The following is a 23,559-nucleotide window of genomic DNA, read 5'->3' on the forward strand; positions in this document are numbered from 1 at the left end:
CTCGTCATTTGTCAGTGGGTGCCCAGCACGACCTGTGTTCGGAAGAGACACACAATGTGATTTATGTTTCTACATGCATCGTTGGTTCACAAACATGACATTTTCTACTTTTCTAACAGATGCCTGCCTGTACACTGCTTTTTCACAGCTTGTCACAGACAGAGTTTGATCTTGTTGTTGGCCATTTGCCAGCATGGCCTTGTGCTCCCCACAACAGAGCCCAGTGTCAGACATCTTGTCGGTCCCTTCCCACTCCCTGTGAGGCGAGTATGGTTCAGATTGATCTTGCTGGGCCATGTGGGTGGGTGTAGGCTGTCTGTGACTGCGAGTCCCATCATACTCTTGGCTACACCCCCTTCCCAGCATGCCCATGCTTCCTCCCTCTTGACTCTGCTTCCCTGTGAGGGGGTGTGACAGCAATGGCAAGATGGCTGACTGTGAAATCCTGGTGTTTGGCTACAAGCCCCAAGTGAGCCCCTGTGCTTCACACAGCAGCACCCAGTACGGGGGATCTTTTGCTGATATTTCAATGAGGTGTGTGTCAATGCATTGTACCCAGTGAGTTGTGTGGAGTTTGTGATGGGGGGTCTCCCCATGCTGATTAGTATGGTCAGGGCTGTCAGTCCTCCTTCCCATCATGACACATGCTTCCATTGTAGGGCGTGCAAGTTGTCTTTCAGGATTTCAGTCAGTGGTGTCCTGCTTGTGATTTGCGCACATGCCCTAGCAGGGCCTTGTGCTCCCCACAGCAGGACCCAGTGTCAGCCATCTTGTCAGTCATTTTCCCCTCACTGTGATGTGGGCATGTTTCAGAGAGGTCTTGATTGGCCAATCAGGAGGGGAGCATTATCTGTGACTACAGGCCCCATCATGCTTTTGTCTACACTCACTTCACCTGCATCCCCACTATTCCTTCCTGACAGTCAGCTGCACTGTGAGGTGGTGTGTTTGTGGTGGCAAACTGTCTTTCTGGATGTATTTGGCTTCGTGCCAGTGGCTTGCTCTATTTGTTTGTAGGTTGGTGCATGTCATGACACAGTTCCCAGTCACTATGAGATGGCAGGTATTGTGTTTGTGTGACTGGCATACACATCTTGGGTTGATTATCTATTGTTTAGTGTAGGTTTGCTTGGGGTGCCTGGTTTCACTGTCCCCTTACCACACAATCTTGGGTTTGTTGTAGGCCTGGGCGGCAAATTCCGTTCCGTTCACGGTATTTGCGGAATTTGGGTAATTTCGCGTTTTGCGGAGAACGCGAAATTGGCCAAAATTCCGCTTTCCGCGACTTCGCAAAGTTTTTGCTTGTTCGCGTTCTCAAAATGCGTGTTCGTGAGATATTTCTCCCCGAGCACGCAAACAGCGATTGTGAACAGGAAAAAAGCATCGCGAACATTGTGTACTCACCAGTCTCTGGGATGTCTGTTAGGCCATGGACGCTCTCTGGTGGTAGGATGACCTGCACCTTCTCCTCCCAGGTGTGCTGACTCAAGGCGTGATCTTTCTCAATGAGTTTCTTGACCCTCCTGCGCACGTCATACCACCTGTTCTGGATATCGTCCTTTGTGCGCAACGTTGGTGCTTGTGCGTTCACCTTGTCCACAATCCTCGCCCACATCTTGGTTTTCTGTGAGATGGGGGTCCTTTGAACCAATGTACCAAACAAAAGTGACTCTACTCTGATGATCTCATCTACCAGCACTTCTAACTCACTATCTGTGAACTTTGGATTCTTCTTTGGAGGCATGGTGATGGGTGGTGGTGGTGAGGGATGTGTGTGTGAGGGTGCAAGTGATGGTGGGTTGATGTTGGTTTTGCTGTGTGTATGTGTGTGTGCTTTTGTATGAGGTGCTGATGGTGTGTGAGTTGTGTGAGTTGTGAGTTGTGAGTGTGTCTGTGGTTGCTGTGTACTGGTGTTTGCTGCTGGCTGTGTCTCCTGTTTGCAAAGGATGATGTTAGTGATTGTAGTCCTTTATATAGTTGTAATTCTGGGTGTGTCTTTGTCCAATTAATTTGTGTTGGGTATTTATTGACTTAGTCATTGCTTGTTTGGTCCTTTTTTTGTGTTTTTTCCTTTGTGTTTTGTAGGCATGTAGGAGACGTTCATGTGACGGAAACTGACGCTGCTGTTGTCTCGTGCGGGCTTCTCCGCCTCTTTCACACTGCCTGTCTTCTGTGTTTGGTAGGCGTCATTCGCGGCGGTCTCTATTGCTTGTGTGCCGGGTTGTCTGTGCGTGTCGGTCGTACGGCTTGGTCTCCGTGCGAGTCGGTCTGGTTTCACACGCATTGCATCGTACTGCGCTAATCGTACATCGCGGGTACGGGTCGGTCGGGTTGATTCCAGGTTCGTGTCAGTCGGTGAAAATTGCGTCGGTTTTCCGGCTGGATCACTATTTTCCCTCCGGCTCGGTCGTACGGCTTGTATTCCGTACGTGTCGGTTGTAATTCACTCGCATTGCATCATACTGCACGGGTCGTAAGGCGCTGGTCGGTGTCGGTCGGTATTTGGTCCGGGGCCGTGTCGGTCGGTTCGTTTTGCGGCCGGAATCTGAATCGACCCCTTTGTGTTAGGCCTAAGGCTGCACGGTCACACTACCCCTTAATAGAGCACTTGGGATTGCATAACAAGCCCCTGTCCACTAGCAGGGGAACCCCTGAACTCCTTGCACGGCATATCAAATTTGAGATATATTACATAAAAAGCCAGCTACCTACAGAATTTGTGAAAGATAAGAGTGTCGGAGAACTGGAGCTACAAATAACACTTTTTGTGGCACACTGTGCTGCGAAACTGTAGTATTCGATTCAAAATGAAAGAGTAGAAGAAAAAAAGTGAAAGGTAACCAACACAAGGGGAAAATAGGAAACCAAAGAACTAGCCTACAAGTTAAAGCACTGAAGCACATGCGTCTTCAGGCAGATTTGCACATGTGGTCGTCTATCTATCTATCTATCTATCTATCTATCTATCTATCTATCTATCTATCTATCTATCTATCTATCTATCTATCTATCTATCTATCTATCTATCTATCTATCTATCTATCTATCTATCTATCTATCTATCTATCTATCTATCTATCTATCTATCTATCTATCTATCTATCTATCTATCTATCTATCTATCTATCGTTATATCTATCGTCATATCTATCTATCTTTCTATCTTTATATATTTCTATCTATAGTTATATCTCTCTAGCGTTCTATCTATCTATCTATCTATCTATCTATCTATCTATCTATCTATCTATCTATCTATCTATCTATCTATCTATCTATCTATCTATCTATCTATCTATCTATCTATCTATCTATCTATCTATCTATCTATCTATCTATCTATCTGTCTGTCTGTCTGTCTGTCTGTCTGTCTGTCTGTCTGTCTGTCTGTCTGTCTGTCTGTCTGTCTGTCTGTCTGTCTGTCTGTCACAGTAAATACAAATTATGGTGCAGGCTCAAGTGCTTAAATCCACTGAAGTTCAGTTTGTCAGAGGAGGTAATCTGCTCCAAAATCATTGCCCACATAGGTGAGATTCCTGAGCTTTCATATAACTAAATAGATCTTTGCAGGCTTTAATATAATGTAGTATCAAACCATTTTTTAAAAGGTCTATTGGCTTAAACATATGCGTTTCGGGATAAATAAGCCAGTCCTACATCCTTTGTCATAACTTTTCACAATACACCCATCAGACTTATGGCATCGGACATAACTTTTCCCAGTAAACTAATCCGGCCTATAGCCTTTGTCATTGGCATCTTAACCAACTCAGGCCCACTGTATTGAGCATGAGCTTTCCCACAAGACACCCATCAGGCATACAGTAATACAATTACAAATGTGTACAAAATTACAATTGCCAAAGTAAAATACTAACTCCTGTAGGAGAGCCTGAGTGGGATTATCACAGTGCAAATCTTGTGTCTCTACGGTTTGTCAGTGGGGGCAACCCATACAGACACCTTTGCTGACTATAGTCATGTTTAAGATTCAAGTTCAACCATATCCCTCTCTACAGGCTTCAATAGAGTAATAACACCCTTCCCTTAAATGCTTATTTAATGTGCTTTTCACAATAAATAGGTCAGGCCTAGCGCCTCTATTGTAACTTATCATAATAAACAGATCTGGCCTAAAGCCTTGATTATTGACTTGACACCATAACTCAGTTCTGCTGTTTTTTGCATAGCAATTCTCACAGGCTGTGCTAAGCTCACCTATGCACCGCTGTGAGCCTGAGGAAATGTTCTGTCTGTGTACACAAAGTGTTAATTACCGAGAGAGCGAGAGAGAGAAACTACGTTTTGACAACGAGTTTAGTGTTAAATGGTACTATCAGTATTGAGAAGTACATGTTAATTGTTTGAATGGTTGTAATTAAATATCAAATAAATGTATTTAAAAACCATTCTCACAAACTACAAAGTGCAATACAAGCCCCCTCTTCCAGTAGAAGCATAGGGCGTCTGCCCAATCAGTGCTCAAGGAACCCAAGATGCCAGTGGAGCCTAAACTCATCTCAGAAGTGATTCTGACAGCGGATTTCCTACTGCTCACATAAGGTCAAGAGACGCGTATGCTGTCAGTCTTAAAAATCTCCAATATTTTCTCATATATATATAACAGAGCATGCCCTTTCACTACCCACACCTATCTGTGTGAGCACTCATGTCACTCTCAGGACTTAAATCTATACTAATGCATTAGTGGCCCACCTGAGGGGAGTTAAGGACATCGATGCCCCCAAACTTAACAACAAGCAGGTGGTTGCACTAATGTTTGCTGATGATACCCTCCTGGTATCTAAATCCCCTATGGGGATTCAACGTGCCCTCGATAGTTTCTCTGATTTTTGTTCCCAGAGAGGCCTTGAGGTTAATTCCTCAAAAACAAAATTTATGATATGCAACCCGCCTAAAAACAACGGTCCAAACCCTTCTCTCAATGGTGTTGCACTGGATAGGGTTTCAGTCTTTGAATATCATGGTGTCACGCTTTCGGACAGGATGGAATGGGGTCCCCAGCTAGCAAAAGCTAAATTGCGACTCACGCAGACCTGCGGTGGGATCCTTAAAATATATAGAGCTTCCATCTCAAAACCGATAGCACCCACCATTGAGATATACAAAGTACAAGCACGGGCTGCATCTCTCTACGGGGTTGAACTATGGGGGCACTGCTCAACTGGAGACATTAGGAGATCAGAAAACTCGTTCTTAAGGTCAATACTGTCCTTACCACCCAGCACTCCCCTGATTCCACTTAGAATGGACTTGGGAGTAAGGTCTATCCAAGACGAAATTGCTTTAAGGCCACTACTGTATTGGCGCAGGCTGTGGGCAACTCCAGAGCTAGTGGATTATCAAAACGATTTAAAATCGTTAATGACCCCTCGTGGTATAGATAACATACCGTGGCTTCTCTATATTAAAAGGGAGCTTATTAGATTAGGGTTTCCTGAACTATGGCACCATCCTGAAACACATGCCCCTACACTTTCTAGAGCTGAATTGGCAAATGCATTTTGGATAAATAATAAAAACACGATGCTAACCAATAATAAATTATGCTCATTGACCTTTGACTTTTTTAATATCAAAGAAGATTTCAAAATAGAGCCAGTCCTAGACCTGATGGAGCCTAATGCCTCTAGAAAACTATATATGCAATTCAGGTATGGAACATTGCCTTTGAGAGCCTTCACAGGGAAGTGGTCGACAAATAATCCTCTCGACTGTCCAACCTGTGGAGCCCTTAGCGAAACTGATCTACACGTTCTCTTTTTTTGCCCCACATACAAAACTATCAGAAAACGTTGGCTTCGTCAACTCTGTAGGAATTTGGGGACCATACATTGTAAAGTTCCCTACAGAATTCTGAAGACAGACACAGCATTACCTATAGTTTTTTCGCTATCACGCTTCTGGTATGCTGTGTGGCGAAGGAGAAGCTCCCTTTTATTGTCGAATTTGCCGGTATAATGTTTTGTTTTTATGATATCTTAACCTTTTAATCTTTTACCTATTGTTTTAATTAAATAACTTAACATAATGTTTCCTAGATTTTAGATTGATTGTAAGTTATTTAATTAAAACAATAGGTAAAAGATTAAAAGGTTAAGATATCATAAAAACAAAACATTATACCGGCAAATTCGACATTTCGTGAAAGTGATGACATGGCGGCTCCAGTTACCAGCCTGCACTGACTGACGCCAAGAGACAAACTGCCCTGGAGCAGTTTACTAACCACGGTTGTATTATTTCCCACATGCATTGACGCCGCGCACATTTCTTCAACTCTGGAGAACGGGTTGTCTTTATGTTTCCCGGATGTACGGCACAGCAGTCAATCGTTTTGTAATTAATCTACAGCATACAAAGCGCTGTTTTTTTTTGTTTTCATACCTTGAATCTTCTGGTGTTTTTCAACACAAAAAGCATGGACTGTGTGAGGGGAGATGACCCACAGAGCACAGTACCTAAGTACATGTTCTATTTCCCTCTGTCTTGAGTGCTCTCTTGCTTCTTTTCTGTCATCCTTTCTCTTTTATCCATCACCCCAATTTCCTCCTCTTCTCGCATCCTACTAACTTTCCCCGGTGGAACAGGTTTGCACCTGTGGGCTGAGTGTTTGTCAGTGCACCACTGGAACACCCTGCCCCTCTTTTTTGCATCGTATCCTGATCATGCCAAATTCTGCAACCAACTAATAGCTATTCTGTTCAAACGTTTCAGTTCAGATGCTGCGCTATAGGCAGCATCTGTGGGACAGGATACATCATCACCCCATACCCTTCAGGGTACCACCTCCTTCTAGAAATAAATAAATGAATATCCTCGATTGTCGCTCACCTTTCTGGGCTGACCTCTGATCTCCAGGAGTTCCCAAACTCGCTGTCATCCCGTGATAACTCTCCGGTGGGCAGCACTTTGTCATCATCCGGGTCCCAGTTGAAGTTTCCACACATCCCACACAGCTGACCCTGGTGCACCCTGTTGACTCTGATGAACAAGAGGCCTGCTCGATACCTGATCTCCATCCCTTTCGATGTCGACAGCACCAACATGTGGCCCACCTTGGAGATATGGGCCAAGGTTCCAAGGCTTTTAGGCAGGGTGGTCCACTCTCCGTTGACCTACACTCGGATGAATAAGAGGCAGAGCTTCAGATACCATGTTGTGGGTAGAGGTAATACAATTCCATGTCTTCAATATATTCCTAAAGGAATTCTATACAAAAATAGAAAGTATTAGCTAAGAAATATCCTCCTGACATTTGTTTCCCAAAAGCAACATGGAAGGCAATTTGTACACATTGAGTATTAGGCAGTGGCTCCTGCCTCCGATGCCACGTGGTAGGGTGGCAAGGGGGTGGGAGGACATAGATACATATAAAATATATATATATATGAAAATAATTACAACTTACCTGATGCTGCGTCCTGTCCGTCTTCCTTCTGTCCCAATCCTCGACTAAAGCACACTGCGCAGGCTCCCGGATTCCAATCCGAGCGCTGCTCTCATGCTGGGAATACCGTTTAGTCTGAGCGGCCTGGTTTGCCTCTCACACAGTTCCTGGGAGCCTGTGGCTTTTCTCCCCCCAGCTGTACAAGACAGCCGGGTTGAGAAATGCTAAGTGCGCATGATGGTCTGGCCAGCCTAAAACGGCTGTCCAAACCGTCATGCACTTAGTAGTGCCTACAACTCCTCCTTCTATAGCTCAGGAGGATGCCCTGGCCCGACTTGCAACTCGGCTACCAAGCAGAGGCAACCACATAAAAGAAAATGATAAGAAAATTATTTTATTATCATTTCATTTGTCACTGTTGCCTCTACTGGGTGGCAACAATGGGGCGACGCTCCTCCGTCATAGTGGAGGAGTCTTCCCTAGTATTAGGATAGATTCAGTATTGCGCTCAACTTAAAAACACGTTCTAATCTGGCAATAATACAAGGACGCTCGTGACGTTCTTGATCCTAATTTTTTATCCGAGGGTTTACATGAATCATTCATAGAAGGTGTTGTAAGCTCTTAGAGCCACAGAGTGTGCATATGCGGTAGAAATTACACAAGACAGCATGCCTCGTAGGAGTTCATGGTAGGACCAAAGCCCATTGAGGATGTGGGTCATATTTGCCTCTAGACTAGACATGAGAGCTGGCCCTATTGCATAGCATTAAGGAAGAAGACTTTTTGCAGAGTGCTGCCACAGCAGCAATGAATGTCTATCCAGGCTATACAACCCAAATGCTGGAAGACGCAGGGGGAGCTGGTAAATGACACGCAAGTTATGCAACAGCTAGGAGTCTTGAAGGTTGCAGATAACAGACTACATGACCTGGGATTGAAGAGGATGGCAGAAAAAAGAGGTAATTTTGTAGCATTCCCTTTGCGTACCAAATCAGGGGTAACATAAAGTGGTGGAAAGGATCTATTCCACAGAGGAGGACTGGGCCAGAGTGTACATAGGCATGATTAGACGTCGTGGTGCTCCCAGAACTAGGAGCACCACAGGAAATTGCATTGATGTCTGTGGTTCCAATAATTGATGGACCGGGAGGGGAGCAGTGGTGGAGCATACTCTGTTCCCTGACTGTGTCCTTGTCTTTAGTGATGTCCAGGCGGTCGCCATACAGGGTGTGCATGGGATGGTACAGCTCAATCTGGTTTTTGGGTGTAGTGCGTGTAAGACACTGAACGTGGCAAGCATAAAAATCAAGTTTGTTCTTTGGTTTTGACTTGGGGAAAAAACAAACCAAAAATGTAGAGTGTACTGAGGTGCTCAGAGAGGCATTATCTTATTTAAAGGCCAACAGCAAGAAATTGTGTGGTTTAGACCTAAGGTAGTCAGGCAGACCTGTCTAAACGAACATATTCATTACTAAGATTCGTGTTGATAAGGGTTTTCAAGACTAGGAAGTGGCCAAGGGGTGGGGTAAACTATAGATTTTGTGTTGGAAATTTTTGTTGATGGTGTGTTGACTTGACCACAGCCACTATTACTGTCTTAGACCTGGAGTTTGAGTTAAAGATGTGTCTAGGTTTCTAACTTGTGTTTTTTGGGAGCCCCCTTCTCTAAAAAAATATTTTTAGGGAGGCCTGTATTGATCTTTCAAACTGTTGAACTCTAGCTTGTCTTTCACGTCTCCAGAGGGGAAATTGCTTGCTGATATCAGTGACACATAGGTAGTTTTATGTGTCTTCCGCCAGCCAAATCCAAAGGGGTCTCATCTTAGGACCTGCTAGGATGTCTGATAGTGGTCTGAAGTAATTCCTGTTGCTTGAGGAGAATGGTGGGGATCCTTGTGGGACACTACATGTTTCTGTTGGGAAGTGTACTTCCCAGCCTTATGCTCTGTTTGGTTTGAGGAAGGATTAGAACCTGCTGATGGGCGTGTTGGACAAAGAGAAAATGTTTTGAATACAAAGTGGCAATATATTGTGTTTACTGTGCTGAATGCCTCTTACTGGTCGGGTATTACCAGTATGGCATGTCTATCTACTTGATTGAATATATCACACTAGACTGAAAGTCTCTGTGCCATGGCAGGGTTAGAAACTAAATGGGCACATATCTAGAATTGAGTGGTTCTTGGCGTGGAGAGGCTAATTTATTAATAATGTTTCCTGCTAGCGAGGCCAGTGATAGAGGATTAGTGGTTGAAATATGATGGGTTGAGCGGGGAGTTTGAGGGGGAGGATGGTTAGGAGATTTTCAAGGACATTGGGATGAACGCTTTTAGGAAGGAGCTATAGAATCATTTTGCCAAGAGTGGTATGCGGGTGTGTGCGAGTACTGCAGCAATAGTTAAAGGACTTGATTATTTGCAGGGTAGCAGTTGTATTCAGATGCAATCAAATTAATTCCTGTATGTGGTCTCATTTTAAAGGGGGATCACTTTGTGAAAGGGTATTGCACTGGTCAGAGTAATCATAGATCCTATAGTATGTGTTTTGCCTACTAACAATGAAGAGAAGTAGTGGTATTACTTTTTTGTATCTATTGGAGGTCAATTATTTTCTGAAACTGTTACTTCTTTGAAGTTATTGCCAGAATACAAATCCTGTTTTTTTAGTAAGAAAACTACTTCATGGTAGGCAAGCCGCACAGTGTGGAACTCTAGTTTAGTGAATAGTCTGTGGATTTGTACATGGCATTTTGAAGTCAGTGACACTTTCTTTTTAGGATGGTGAGGTAGTGAACCTAGGTCTTCGGTTCTGCATTTTCTTTTCCACTTAGAGCCACAGTTTTCAGGTACACAGTAGATTGTTTTTAGTGGGTGCTGAGTAAAAGTGCAGGAGGGACATTGATATGAAAGTTGGCTAAACCTACTAGAATAATTTTTGTGAAAGTGTCTCTGTTTTTTGTTTATGAAGAAGTATATGGTTGTACTAGTTGATAAGTGGAATATTTGTTTGTAGCAAGTAACAGCTTGTGCTGGCCTGACCAGGTGGATGGATAAAGGATTAGTTTCCCTCATAACATCAGAATAATGCTGCTATTGTATCTTGTTTTTTACTGTTGAATCATTTAACACAGGGCTGTGAGTAGGGTGAAAGAGCTACTTGGTATGTTGTTTGTTATAGGAATAATTTTTTCTGCTGCTTTTGTGAAGAAATACATGATCTAAATTAATATATTTTGCTAGCTGATGCAAAACAAAGTGCAGGTTTTTATGGTTGTATGTGCCAAGATCCTCTCAACTTCAGTGTTGAATGTCAGATGAACAAGAAATCACAGTATTGATGCAAGCAATGCAACGCTCCCAAAAGCCCACCAATGTCTGACTCTTCATTGCCAAATGGGTTTCTGTGACAAATATTTGGCTTACAGTCGGTATCTGGCTGATCGGGACATTCCTTAGCTAAATGCATGTGGTACATATGCAACAACACAAAACACTAACAAAGTCAATAAATAACTCAGAGATCAGCACAAATTCGTACCGGATTAGTAAAAATAAGCAAAATGTAAGAAGTCATGTAACAAAATAATGATTACAATCGAAGGTAGGTATCAGGGACGAACGCAAAAACAAAATGCAGTCCATAAGTAGCTAATTGAGATAAAACATCTATGTTCATTTAAGGTGGACAATACATTGAGACCTAAGCACACTCGATGTCCCTATCAAAAATTATATCTTCCTTCTTGCTAGAAGGTGTAGCCAAGAACAGTCGTACAAGTCTGCCAAGGAGTCTTGTTGCAGCCTCAATTTATGTGTTAAAAAAAACTGAGAGCAGAAAAAACTGTAAAGTTGAGGCTGCTCCTTTTTTAGGTGTGCATGGCAATTTGCCCTTCTCTGCCAAAAATTATATATAGACTTTTTTAAAAAAAGGTTTGAGTTGCAACTAGTGTTTGGACAAAATATAGATTTAAAAATATCAGAAGGCAGAAATGTTTTGATATTGTGATACACAAATATCATGCTGCACTTATATCGTTGACAAGAGTATTGTTTTTGAGGTAATAAATATTTAAAGATATTGATATTTTTTATTTTGTTTTTAATAACAGTGGTTAAAAATATTGTTTTTCGAATTAGTTAAGTGTGTTTTAGTTGATATATTAAGGTTATGTATTACTATTATTTATATGAAGGTTATTTTTTTTAAAATAAAGCTTGTAATTTGAAGTGATTTTGAATATTTTATTGAACTTTATATAGTAATTTATGTGCAGCAGTTTGTTGGGTTTATAGGGGGATATGGTGAGAAGTAAATTCGTAAATAATCATTATAAATTATATCATGCATTTTATGTCATTATCTGATTGACATTTATAATGTAAATTATGTAATATTGATTTATTTTTGTTATATGTATTCTTGGGCTGTTAGGTTTATAGGGGTATAGGGTGGGAAGTTGATTAGGTAATAATTAATTAGCAATTCATTATTTAATACATTTTAAATTTGTAAATTATGGAATACTTAATTTTTGTTATATTTTAGGTGCAGACTGCTAGGTTTGTAGGGGTGCCAAGTGGAAAGTAAATATTTCAAAAGTGAATAAAAATTCTTTATGAATTGATAATTTATTTTTTTGAATAGTAATTATGTAAATTTATTGTTTTTCATTCTTTGCTTGTAATATATATATATATATATATATATATATATATATATATATATATATATATATATATATATATAGCTATTACAAATGGTATCTGAAATGTTAACGTTTTTCAAAGCATTTAAGCATGAAAACAAACTGAAGTGGAAAAGTACATTTTCTATGTCCATTGCTTTTGTGAAGCACTTGCACTTTAAAAGGCGGTGGTAATATCTAAGCATTGTCATGTGATCAAGGCCGCTAGTTTGGCAGAAACGCGTCATGGCAGACTTTGGCGAAATAAATTAACTTAAGCACTTATCTGGGTCCGCGCTCGTTTTTTGAGGGTTTGAAGCAGTGACGAGATGTTTGGATATTTGACTGGCTTGGATTGCCACCGGCTCGTGGACCCCCTCCCAGGAAGCAGGCTCCGTAGCTGACAGTCCTTCGTTCCCGGCTGTTCTGCCTATGGCACTACGGGCTTGTGGTGCCGCTTTGGCTTAGATCCCCGTGGCACTTCACAAAGTTCACAACAGAATGGACAAAGCCCCCGTGTTATGCGATACACGCACTGGAAAGTAGTAGTAGTACAAGTTGGTGCTGAGCGAAGCTGCGGTGCCGGACTCAGAGACTTACTTGGCTGAGTGGACACTGGGACGGTTGCCGCGTATGGCCGCTCGACACAGAAGGTACGCAATTAACAAATAACACACAGGTTGGGAGGTGTGGTTTTCTTCAGCCCGCAACGGGATTCATACTGTCAGGGGGTGAAAGCAGAAAACTTTTGATTTACACAAGCCAAGATGTCTGCCGACACGCTAAGGAACCGTGAGAAAGCCACAGAAGAAATGTTTTCAGATTCCCCAGCGGATCTGTCAAATGCCAGTAATGGGGGAACTGAGGAACAGAGCGTCAGAGTCAGTGGATTAAAGGAAAATTTTAGAATGCTGGAAAAGCTTAAACGCCAGGAACAATCAAAATGGTGGGAGGCACGCTCGCTCAAAAGGTATCTGGATGTGGGGAGGATCCCTAGAGGCCTTCACATAATGATTGCTCTCAGCTACGAGGCGCCTAACCCGCTCATGATGGCAGAATGGGGAGAATGCGATCTCGAATCATTCCGCAGACTGGTGGAGATACTGGTCAAGTATGCGGAGATTGATAGAGCGGAACTGCAGACCAGAATTGAGACTTTGGAAAACGATATTAAACAGCAGGAAGGAGACTCCCGTCCCAGACAAAAGTTGCAGGAGGAAATGACAGTGAGGCTGTCAAAGGCGGAAGAAGAAAAACAACAAAGGCGTACAAATTCAAAAGGGACCGTGATGACTATGCCAATGGCCATGTTTTTACATTTGCTAGATGCTATGACTCACTCAGAACAGCAACGGCGAATAGACACATGCAAGCAGGCAGCCAAGGGGACAAAGGTCAACACCGGACTGAATTGAAATTGATATCTGATTTAAGTTCAGTACCAGAGAGTGAATCAGATAATGAAAGTGCGAGAAGGAATATCGAGCACAATGGTATCAAGTTCACTCTAGGGGAAGAGTTGGACATTTTAAAACGGGGCAGAAAGGAAACGTTATGGCCTCTCAACAAGGGATCAGCCACAAAACCAAATCATAAAGAAGAAGGGGGAGACGCCAGGCCTGCAGGTGGTGCGGAGGAAAAGAAACGGGGTCGGAGCCGAGGCAAGCGTTAATAAATGAGATGATTGGAGAGGGCAATGAAAGTTCAGAAAGCAAAGCAAAAAAGCAGGATGCAAACACCATCATCAATTTGGCCAACATAGACCTCTCTGCAGCAGAAGTCCAATTATTATCTTTGGGACTGTCTCATTGCTCCGAATCTAACTTTAATTACACCAGGACGATAGCGGAAATTTACCAGTACATTAGAAAATTGAAGCTCAAGAAATTTCATCAACAAAGGTCAACATCGGGCTCTGATATAGTCTTATATCAGGATCTGCATGAATTGGAAAGCGGCATCGAGATGGGCAATCCGGACCCGTCCCTACCCCCCCCTAGGAGTTAATGTAAGACCATCAACTCCCTTTAAGACGAAATCTAAATTTGTTCCAATTATGGCCAGAGATGGCTTGGATGTCTTCAGTGACTCAAATTAAAAAAATGAACTTTGCCATCAATGGATCAAACATAAAATACACTAACAGGGAAAGGAAATACAACCAATTAATTGCCAAGCTACAAAAAGAAAATATGGTGATTAGAAACTCTGACAAGGGCGGCAATATCGCCCTATGGCCATCAGAGGAATATTTGAAAGAGGCATTTAGTTGATTAAATGATCAGCAGTGCTACAAAAAAAAGTTCTCCACTGAATTTCAAAAGTACACAGGACACTTTGTTCAACACCTATTGGCATGGAAATGTCTAGGGCTCCTCAGCTCGAAGGAATATAAGTTCATTAAAAAGGATCATACCCTGGAACTTATCCAGATATATTGATTATTTTTTGCAGATGTTTGTTAAAAAGCTAAAATCATACGTACAAGACACATGTGATTTTCTAAGAAAGATAAGGGATATAAGTTGGAATTCTGAATATTTGCTTATAGCTCTGGACATATCCTCCCTGTACACATGTATCCTAAACAAGGATGGGATACGAGCTGTGGAGTACTTTTTAAACACTAGACCTATCATATATGCACAGCACACCAAAATGTTACTGGATATGCTGCTCTTTTGTCTAGAAAACAACTTATTCCTCTTTAATGGTCAAATGTTTCAGCAAATCCAGGGAGTAGCAATGAGGGCCAGCTTCTCACCCAGTTATGCCTGTTTGTTTATGGGCTGGTGGGAGGAGCTGGTCCTCATGAGGCAATATGAGGAAATTTATGACGCAAAAGTCATTTCCTGGCTGTGTTTCATTGATGATCTGTTTATTGTGTGGCGAGGAAGTGAGGAAAGCGTTATTGAATTCATTGATCAGATCAACCAGAAGGATATTAATTTGCAATTTACATCTACTATAAGCAGACATACAGTGACTTTTTTAGATGTACAGGACCAAGTTGAAAACAACTTTTTAACAACCACTCTCTTTAGAAAGCCCACGTCCGGCAACACGGTGTTGCATGCATCGAGTGCTCACCTTCCCCATCTTATAAGAAGTATCCCTTATGGGGAGATGTTGTGCATTCGACACATATGTAGTAGCAATGAGGATGCTGAGATCAAACAAGCAGAAAGTCGGGCCCGGTTCCTGGCCAGGGGATATAGGACAGAAATTGTTGATGCCACCATAAGCAGGTCCAGGGCATGGGCCCGGGATGACCTATTAACATATAGGGTCAAAACGACAAATGGGGATGCCAACAATGAAACTGAAGTCCCACAGCCCACCAGGCTTATTCTTTCGTACTCCAGACAAGAAAGACAAATAACAACTATAGTGAGGCACTGTTGGCATTTTATCCAGGATGACCCATTGATTGGGAGGTTAGTACCCTCCAATCCCTCCATAACGTTTAGGAAAACTATGAGTATGGGCAATATGATGGTGAGCAACAGTCAGGAGGAATGCCATAAGGACTTGTGGTTAATGGCTAGAAAGGGTTTCTTTAAATGCCTAACATGTTGGGCCCGATTCACAGAACTAACTTAAGACAAAATCCTAAACTTACTACCATTTTGGTATTCACAGAAGGCACTTACTCATTTTGGTATTCACAGAAGGCACTTACTCATTTCGGTATTCACAGAAGTTAGGAGTCCTAACTTTAGGACTCCTAAATGCCTTCTGTGAATACCGAAAGTCTTAAAATTAGGATTTTTCTCAGTTTAGTAGTAGTATAGTTAGGACTCCTAACTTTAGGACTCCTAAATGCCTTCTGTGAATACCGAAAGTCTTAAAATTAGGATTTTTCTCAATTTAGTAGTCCTAAGTTTAGGACTCCTAAGTTTAGGACTCCTAAATGCCTTCTGTGAGTACCGAAAGCATTAAAATTAGGATTTTTCTCAGTTTAGTAGTAGTATAGTTAGGACTCCTAACTTTAGGACTCCTAAATGCCTTCTGTGAATACCGAAAGTCTTAAAATTAGGATTTTTCTCAATTTAGTAGTCCTAAGTTTAGACTTAGGACTACTAAATTGAGAAAAATCCTAATTTTAAGACTTTCGGTATTCACAGAAGGCATTTAGGAGTCCTAAAGTTAGGAGTTCTAACTATACTACTACTAAACTGAGAAAAATCCTAATTTTAAGACTTTCGGTATTCACAGAAGGCATTTAGGAGTCCTAAAGTTAGGACTCCTAACTTCTGTGAATACCGAAATGAGTAAGTGCCTTCTGTGAATACCAAAATGAGTAAGTGCCTTCTGTGAATACCAAAATGGTAGTAAGTTTAGGATTTTGTCTTAAGTTAGTTCTGTGAATCGGGCCCGTAAAGCTTGCCAATTTGGCACTAATATGAAATCTTATAAAACTGCATTTTCTACGAAGACTAGAGAGATCAAACATCTCACTTGTAAAACAGAATTTTCTATGTATGTCCTCAAGTGTAGTTGTAAACTAAAATACATAGGAAGCACAAAACTAGCTGTCCACAAGAGAATCCTGCAGCATATCCGGGCTATAACAAATAATGATTCAAACTACCCGGTGGCTAGGCATTTTCAAGCTATTCATGATAGTAACCCTAGACATTTAAAATATTATGTCATTGAAACCATTCCTATTTTAAAAAGAGGTGGTGATAGAGAAACAAACTTGAGATGCCTGGAAACAAGCTTTATACTGCAATCCGATTCCAATCATCCAGGTGGTCTCAACACTACTGAGGACCGACACACATTCCTATTATTCTGATCTTTTAGAAGTGTCCTTTTGAGAATTTTACGTAATCTTGGAATCATCAGTATCAATTGGTCACTCTTATTGTGCAATAGAAAATGATTTGGTCAATGAGGTCTATTTATATACTAGTCTTGTACGTTTTATAGGGTTTTATTGGTATTTATATTCATATATATATATTTAGATATTTTAATGGTTGGTCTGCGGCATATTGTCATATTTTTATGTGTCTTATTTCTAATCATTGAGGAAGAGATTTTATGTAAATTTAATTATAAATATATTTATTGAAGAATTCATGAGCCATAATGTTGCTTCCTAAGAAATTATTTTATTGGAACACTCTGTATTAATCTGTTACCATAGACACAAGACAGTCGAATATATTAGGTCTCTTACAATTTGTAGCCTTTAAACCTCGAGACCCCCGAGCACTCAGCACTTTAAGGCATATTATCACTTTATAATCAGGTACTGTAGTACATAGCCAGTTTTTTCGTGGGAAATATGTGGGGCTCATTTACTGTAGGGTCAGAAATTTGGAGACCAACCAAAAATATAATAGAAGTTAAATAATAGGATTATTTCCAATATCTCCAGCCCCACTAACTATGGAATTTCAATAATTTGTTATTCCGAAGCACTTAGTGACGGACATGACAGGTACCTGGTTGTAATTTTCAAAAAATTATATATATTTGTTTCTCATTTTCATTTCCACACATATAGCTAAATATATATATAATATATTATCTACTGGCGGTCGCCAGTAGATAGTTATAGTTAGGACCGTGTTTCCATAGGAAATCCGCAACATTCTATTTTGAATAACTTTGGCGCCAATTGTCGAATCCTCGCGAAATTTTCAAAATAGGTGGGGCGCTCCGCTCCGCTCCTTCTCTGAAAGTCTCGGGGAGATTCATCAAGCGGGGGCTGAGAAAAAAGGGGGGTCCCAAAACACGTTTTCCCCATGCATTTTTCCATGGGACCTTTAGTCCAAGCTACAGGCCGAACGGCTGAACAGAATTACTAGAAATTTGGCAGAGAGGTAGTCCTCAGGTCAGGGATGTGCCTTTTGCAGGTCTGGTGTAAATCTGTTCAGTAGTTCCTGAGAAAATAGCATTTAAATCAATATACATATCTATAAGCGCGCTCCGAGTGCGTACAGTACGCTTACGGTAAGCGCACGACGCCGTGCGCAAGCTTAATTCTGATTGGTGGTTACATGACTGTAAACATTCGAATCGGTCGAAATCAGGAAGTGTCGGCCGCCATTTTGTCTTTTGCAGTCTGAGCCTGAGAAAAACAAATGATGAGAACGTGAAAAGGGGGCAACGAGGAGAGTTGCAGACCCCCTAGCGTTTGTCAGGGGTTCCAAGAAGGTCCCAAAAGTACGAAAAATACATTTACATTTTTTTTTTAAAAATCGCGGGGCACGCATACGGTAAGCTTACCGTACGCGCACGGCAGAAAGAAAACAATAAAAAAAATAGAAGTAAAAATCAAATTTAAGTTTTTAGATATTAGGGGGCTCTTAAAAGAGCCATTGTGTTTATGAAGTGTTTTTTTTGTGGTACCTACAAGTAAGTACCGATGCAGAGTCTAAAGTTCAAGAGGAAGACTCTGTTGCCTTCATCAGTGAAATGTACACCGTCTCCTCTATAAATGCCTTGCATGTTGTAACGCAAGTTGTTGTGGTATATAGAACCCATACCATAGACTCTGAGGAAAGCAGAAATAGATTTGTTGACATGCTTTCTTGCTTTGTCAATCTGCGGACAAAATTGGTTGGACCAGTTCCACTTTTGCCTTTGGCATATGTTAGAATATACAAAGGCAGATTGAGGAAAAAGCGACATCAATTGCACAAAGGTGTCCTTAATAAGCATTTCCAGACCTACCCCAGTTAAAGTGCCTAGGTCATTTCCACCACAGTGCACAATAATAAGGTTAGGCTGTGGGAGATGTAGAAAGGTTTTCACCAAAGGCATTAATTGGTGCCACTTTAACCCTCTCTGACCAATCCATTTAATGTCTACATTTGGCAAAGCAAGGTCTCTCACCATACCTCTTTTTTCTGCATACTTTTCACTCCAGAAGACATAGCTGTGACCTACAATCCACACTGCGAACATCTTTCAAGGAGATCTGGATGTACTCAGGAGGTATGACAATATGAAATGAAAGACAGTTGGAAAATGGAGGCATAAATATTTTTTTCATAAAAAGAACTCATTGGCTGTTTCAGAACATTCAACACTAAAAACTAGGCTGTATGTTTAGATTTTTACAAGCCTGTTTTGTATTGGTTCAGAAAATTGTGTTCCCACAGAAGATAAATTTGGATTTGCTGTTAGGTTTGACAGGTGAAGCACTCTTGCTGTTTGGAATAGAAACATTGTGTGCTGAACTTCTGACCTCTCTGCTCACACCAGTGTTCCATGAGCTGTTGCTATGGTAGCAGGCAGAAGTCAAGTTGGGGGACGGGTTCATTTGGAAAGGGGTTGCAATTTTCCACCAATAGAAATGTGTGATTTCATTTGAAAAAATGTTGGAAGCACTGAGATTTGTAATTAACATGTATATGTGTGAAAAAAGTAAGGGAAACATTGGCATTTACTGGTTCTGGTGGGAGGAGAGAGGTGTACAGCTCTGAGATTCTGACTCTGATAATCTGCTTTTTGAGTGCCACATTTCTTTCTCAACTAACTAATTTTAAAGGTGAGATATGAGTTTGAGAGGGGATGTATGTGGTGAATCTTGATATAAAAAATTGAATTGTGATTCTTCTTTAAAAGTTGTGTTTTACATTTTGTGGTTTGGGAGATATTTAGCTGTCTTGAACTTGTAAAATATTATGGAGTATGATCTCACCATAAGTTAAGGTGTACTGGTATCAGTGAGGAATAATGTTTTGTGCCTAGAATCAAACCATGTGCACACAGGAATTGTTGTCAGAGGTTTTAATTGTGTTGGTCCGGTTCTGTAAGAATGGCATTTGTAGGAAAGGGGCAGCTTTTTTTTTTATAAATATGATGGTTTTATTAATAAATAAGTTATTTTGTTGGTCAGGTAAGTGTGTAATTTCTGTATTTATCACACATTTAGTTTCATGCTCCCTTTTTTCCACTTCTCCTCTATCTGCTTTTCTCTTTTCCGTTGTACTCTCTCAAGGACCTTGTAGGGTGTAAAAAAATGTTTTTGTTTAAAAAAAAAAAAAGAAATACGCGTACCGTACGCGTACCGTAAAAATCATAAATTAAAAATATAATTAAAAAATTTAAAAAAAATTCGAGAGGTAAGGTTGGCTCTTAAAAGAGCCGTTGTGTTAATACAGGGACAGAGGAAAGAAAGAATGGGAATATTAACAAGGACCACAGATGTGCTGGTCTATCTTATTGTTTATTAGGGAAATGCTGGTGTCCCCATGAACAATTAGACCATAACATCTGGTGCACCTCATTTGTACCCTCTGAAATCGAGGGTTAGTTTCCAGAGGAGCAGAAGAGGGTGATGCTCCCACCGCAGAGGAAGGGCTCGGCTGAGCTGCCGAAGATGTACTCGGATGAGCTTCTGCGGATGTGCTCGGGTGACTTACTGAAGGGTTTGCTTCAGTATGTCGAGCAAAAGTCCTTGAATGAACATCCCTAAGGTGTCTCAACATAGTGTGATTACCAAAGGAATACTTCTTTCTAGGATTACCTCTAGATAACACACGCTCACAAAGTAAGCAGGTAACTAAAGGAGCATTTACCTTTTTCTGCCCCTCAGGAAATGTAAAATACTCCCAAATAAAAGAACTCTTCTGTTTCCTCCTTCTCTGTCTGAGGATGCTGCTGCCCTGCTCACTCTCAGAAGAGGTCTGCTGCTCTGCCATTGTATCCCAAAGACAATTCAGCTCCTTCTCCTAGAGAATCACAAGCAATAATGAGGGGAATGGGTGTGGTGTAGGAAGATTCTGGAACTGAAAGTAGTTTAAACCAATCAAAAGTCTTGTTTCTTGATCACATGACCAACCGTACGCGTACGTTACGCTTACGGAGCGCTTACGGTAAAAGTACGCATGCGCGAAAGAAAGACACACGCACGCGCGCATGCGCATTACAGGCACGCTCTTACGCTTCCGCGTAACGTGCGCGCGCGTGCGTGCGCGTGTGCGTAGGAAGTACGGACGCCTACGCAAATTGCGTAAGCATGCGCACACGGAGTATAAATATTACGTACGCTCATCGTACATAATGCGAAGCGTGCGTTTACGGTAAGCTTACCGTACGCGCACGGTAAAATCTTTTTTTTTAAAAAGGTTTGTTGAAGATATTAACTATGTTATGCAACTATATCTAACCATTTATTTAAAAAAGGTGAATCTTTATAAATTGAAGAATGCATTACAACCATGAATATATACATAGGTAGAATAGTGTTTAAAGGGAAAAATAAAGAGAAAAAAATGATGGAAAAAAAAAAAAACCAATGAAAAGACCATAGGTTTCACACACATTATAGTTAGGAATTAGAATTCAAAAAACCATGCAAAAACACAGAAAAAAACATAGGTTTCACACACGTTATATTTAGAAATTAGCTTTTAAAAAACCTTGCAAATTCACTGAAAAAACCATAGGTTTCACAGACGTTATAGTTAGGAATTAGCATTTAAAAAACCTTGCAAATTCACAGAAAAAACCATAGGTTTCACACATGTTATAGTTAGCTGGACATTTCTCTCGTAAAAAACCATTGAAATTCCCCCGTTATAGATAGTTCAGCTAACTATAACTCGCGCACCCGCAATCCACTGCTGATGACGTCACATATTACATCACTCATGACATGGTCAGTGACATCACTCATGACATCACTAATGACATCTAAAATGACATCACTGATGACATCACTAATGACGTCAACAATGTGATAAATTACAACATCTTCTCACACCCTTAAAAAACCTTTGATATACCAACTCAAAATTACAGAGTTCAATTCTCATATCCATAAATAATGCAATACCAATAACTGCATACCCACATAATAACTTTTAGGTCTTCATACACCTCCACACACTCACCTGTAAAGTCACTCATAGTTACAGTCACTCCCTAAAAAAGTATCATATGAATTTATACACACACCTATATAGACACTCACACACTACCAATCATCCATAGAGGTACTCTCACACCTAGTCCTACATACAATTAATCACACTGCCATTTACTTACCTATGCAGTTATACACACTCAAGTTCCCTTGCTCACAAAAATAGTATCACATTTTTATGCTCTATTAGAATCATTGAAAAAAGCACACACTCATCCATACAGTCACTGTCACAATCACACATTCTCACATCCAGCCACTTATATACTCTTACACACATATATACTGCCTTTCACATATGTAGTTAGTCACAAATGTACCACTGAGATATACATTCAATCCCTAACACACCCATACATACACTCGCTCAACCGTACAGTCCATCACAGATGCACTCTTAAAACCATGCACCCATAAAATCACCCACTCACACATCTATGCACAGAATCACACACAGCCTACCCACACTAACACTGAGCCACCCATACAGACAACCAATCAATAACCCATAAAGACACTCATATAGCTATTCACAAAAGCATGCAGCCACTTATACACCAACAGACAGACAGATACAGACATTCACACAGTTTAGTCACTAGTCTGCAGTAAGATACATATGTGATGTCATGAGTGATGTCACTGACCATGTCATGAGTGATGTAATATGTGACGTCATCAGCAGTGGATTGCGGGTGCGCGAGTTATAGTTAGCTGAACTAACTATAACGGGGGAATTTCAATGTTTTTTTACGAGAGAAATGTCCAGCTAACTATAACATGTGTGAAACCTAGGGTTTTTTCTGTGAATATAATATATATATATATATATATATATATATATATGTATATATATATATATACATATTGCCTACTGGCGGTCGCCAATAGGTAGTTATAGTTAGGAGTAAGTTACCATAGGAACATTTCAACATTCTATTCCCAATAACTTTGGCGCCGATTGACGAATCTTTGTGAAATCTTCAAAACTAAATCTTTGTTGAGATCTGCTCCTATGTTGAAAGTTTGGGGGTGATTCGTGAAGGGGGGCCAAGAAAAAAGGGGGTCCCAAAACTTGTTTTTTCAATGTTAATTTCCATAGGAAACTTTAAACAAGGGTACAGGTCGAACAGGTGAACGGAATTACCCCAAATTTGGAAGGGAGAAGGGTCTTGGTCTAGAAAGCACGCTTTTGTTTATTTGGTGTAAATCCGTTCAGTAGTTTCTGAGAAATATCGAAATTTACAGATATCGATATTTGGGAATTCTGCCATCTGATTGACTGAGGCGTTACAAGCACGAGCTTGCTGGTGATTGGCTGCGAGCGGTGCGAGCGGTTGCAACTAGGAAGTGTTGGCTGCCATTTTGTAATTCCGATGAAGCGAGTAAGGATAAAATAGGGAGAAAAAAATGGGAAAGAGGAGGGTAGGAGCGCTGTGAGTTTTGTAGGGTGGGTAGGGTGTGCTAAAGAGGGAGTGTGAAGTGAATTATTTATCCCTACTGGTGTGAAAGTGCTGTTTTGCCCACTGTGAGATGGTGCTGAGGTGAGGTGCTGGTACACTCTGG

The 23,559-nt window shown here is 41.0% G+C and overlaps 1 protein-coding gene across 1 annotated transcript in view; it reads right to left on the reverse strand.

Moving 5' to 3' along the window:
• The window catches only part of LOC146809179 (alpha-tectorin-like), a 934,770-nt gene that overhangs the window by 307,314 nt on the left and 603,897 nt on the right, over nt 1-23,559 (reverse strand). Inside the window, exon 13 of the mRNA XM_085614840.1 lies at nt 6,856-7,139. Coding sequence (XP_085470966.1) covers nt 6,856-7,139 — 284 coding nt within the window. The remainder of the gene's footprint in view (nt 1-6,855; nt 7,140-23,559) is intronic.

This window comes from Triturus cristatus, chromosome 7, assembly GCF_964204655.1.
Source record: "Triturus cristatus chromosome 7, aTriCri1.1, whole genome shotgun sequence".
Taxonomy (NCBI): domain Eukaryota; kingdom Metazoa; phylum Chordata; class Amphibia; order Caudata; family Salamandridae; genus Triturus; species Triturus cristatus.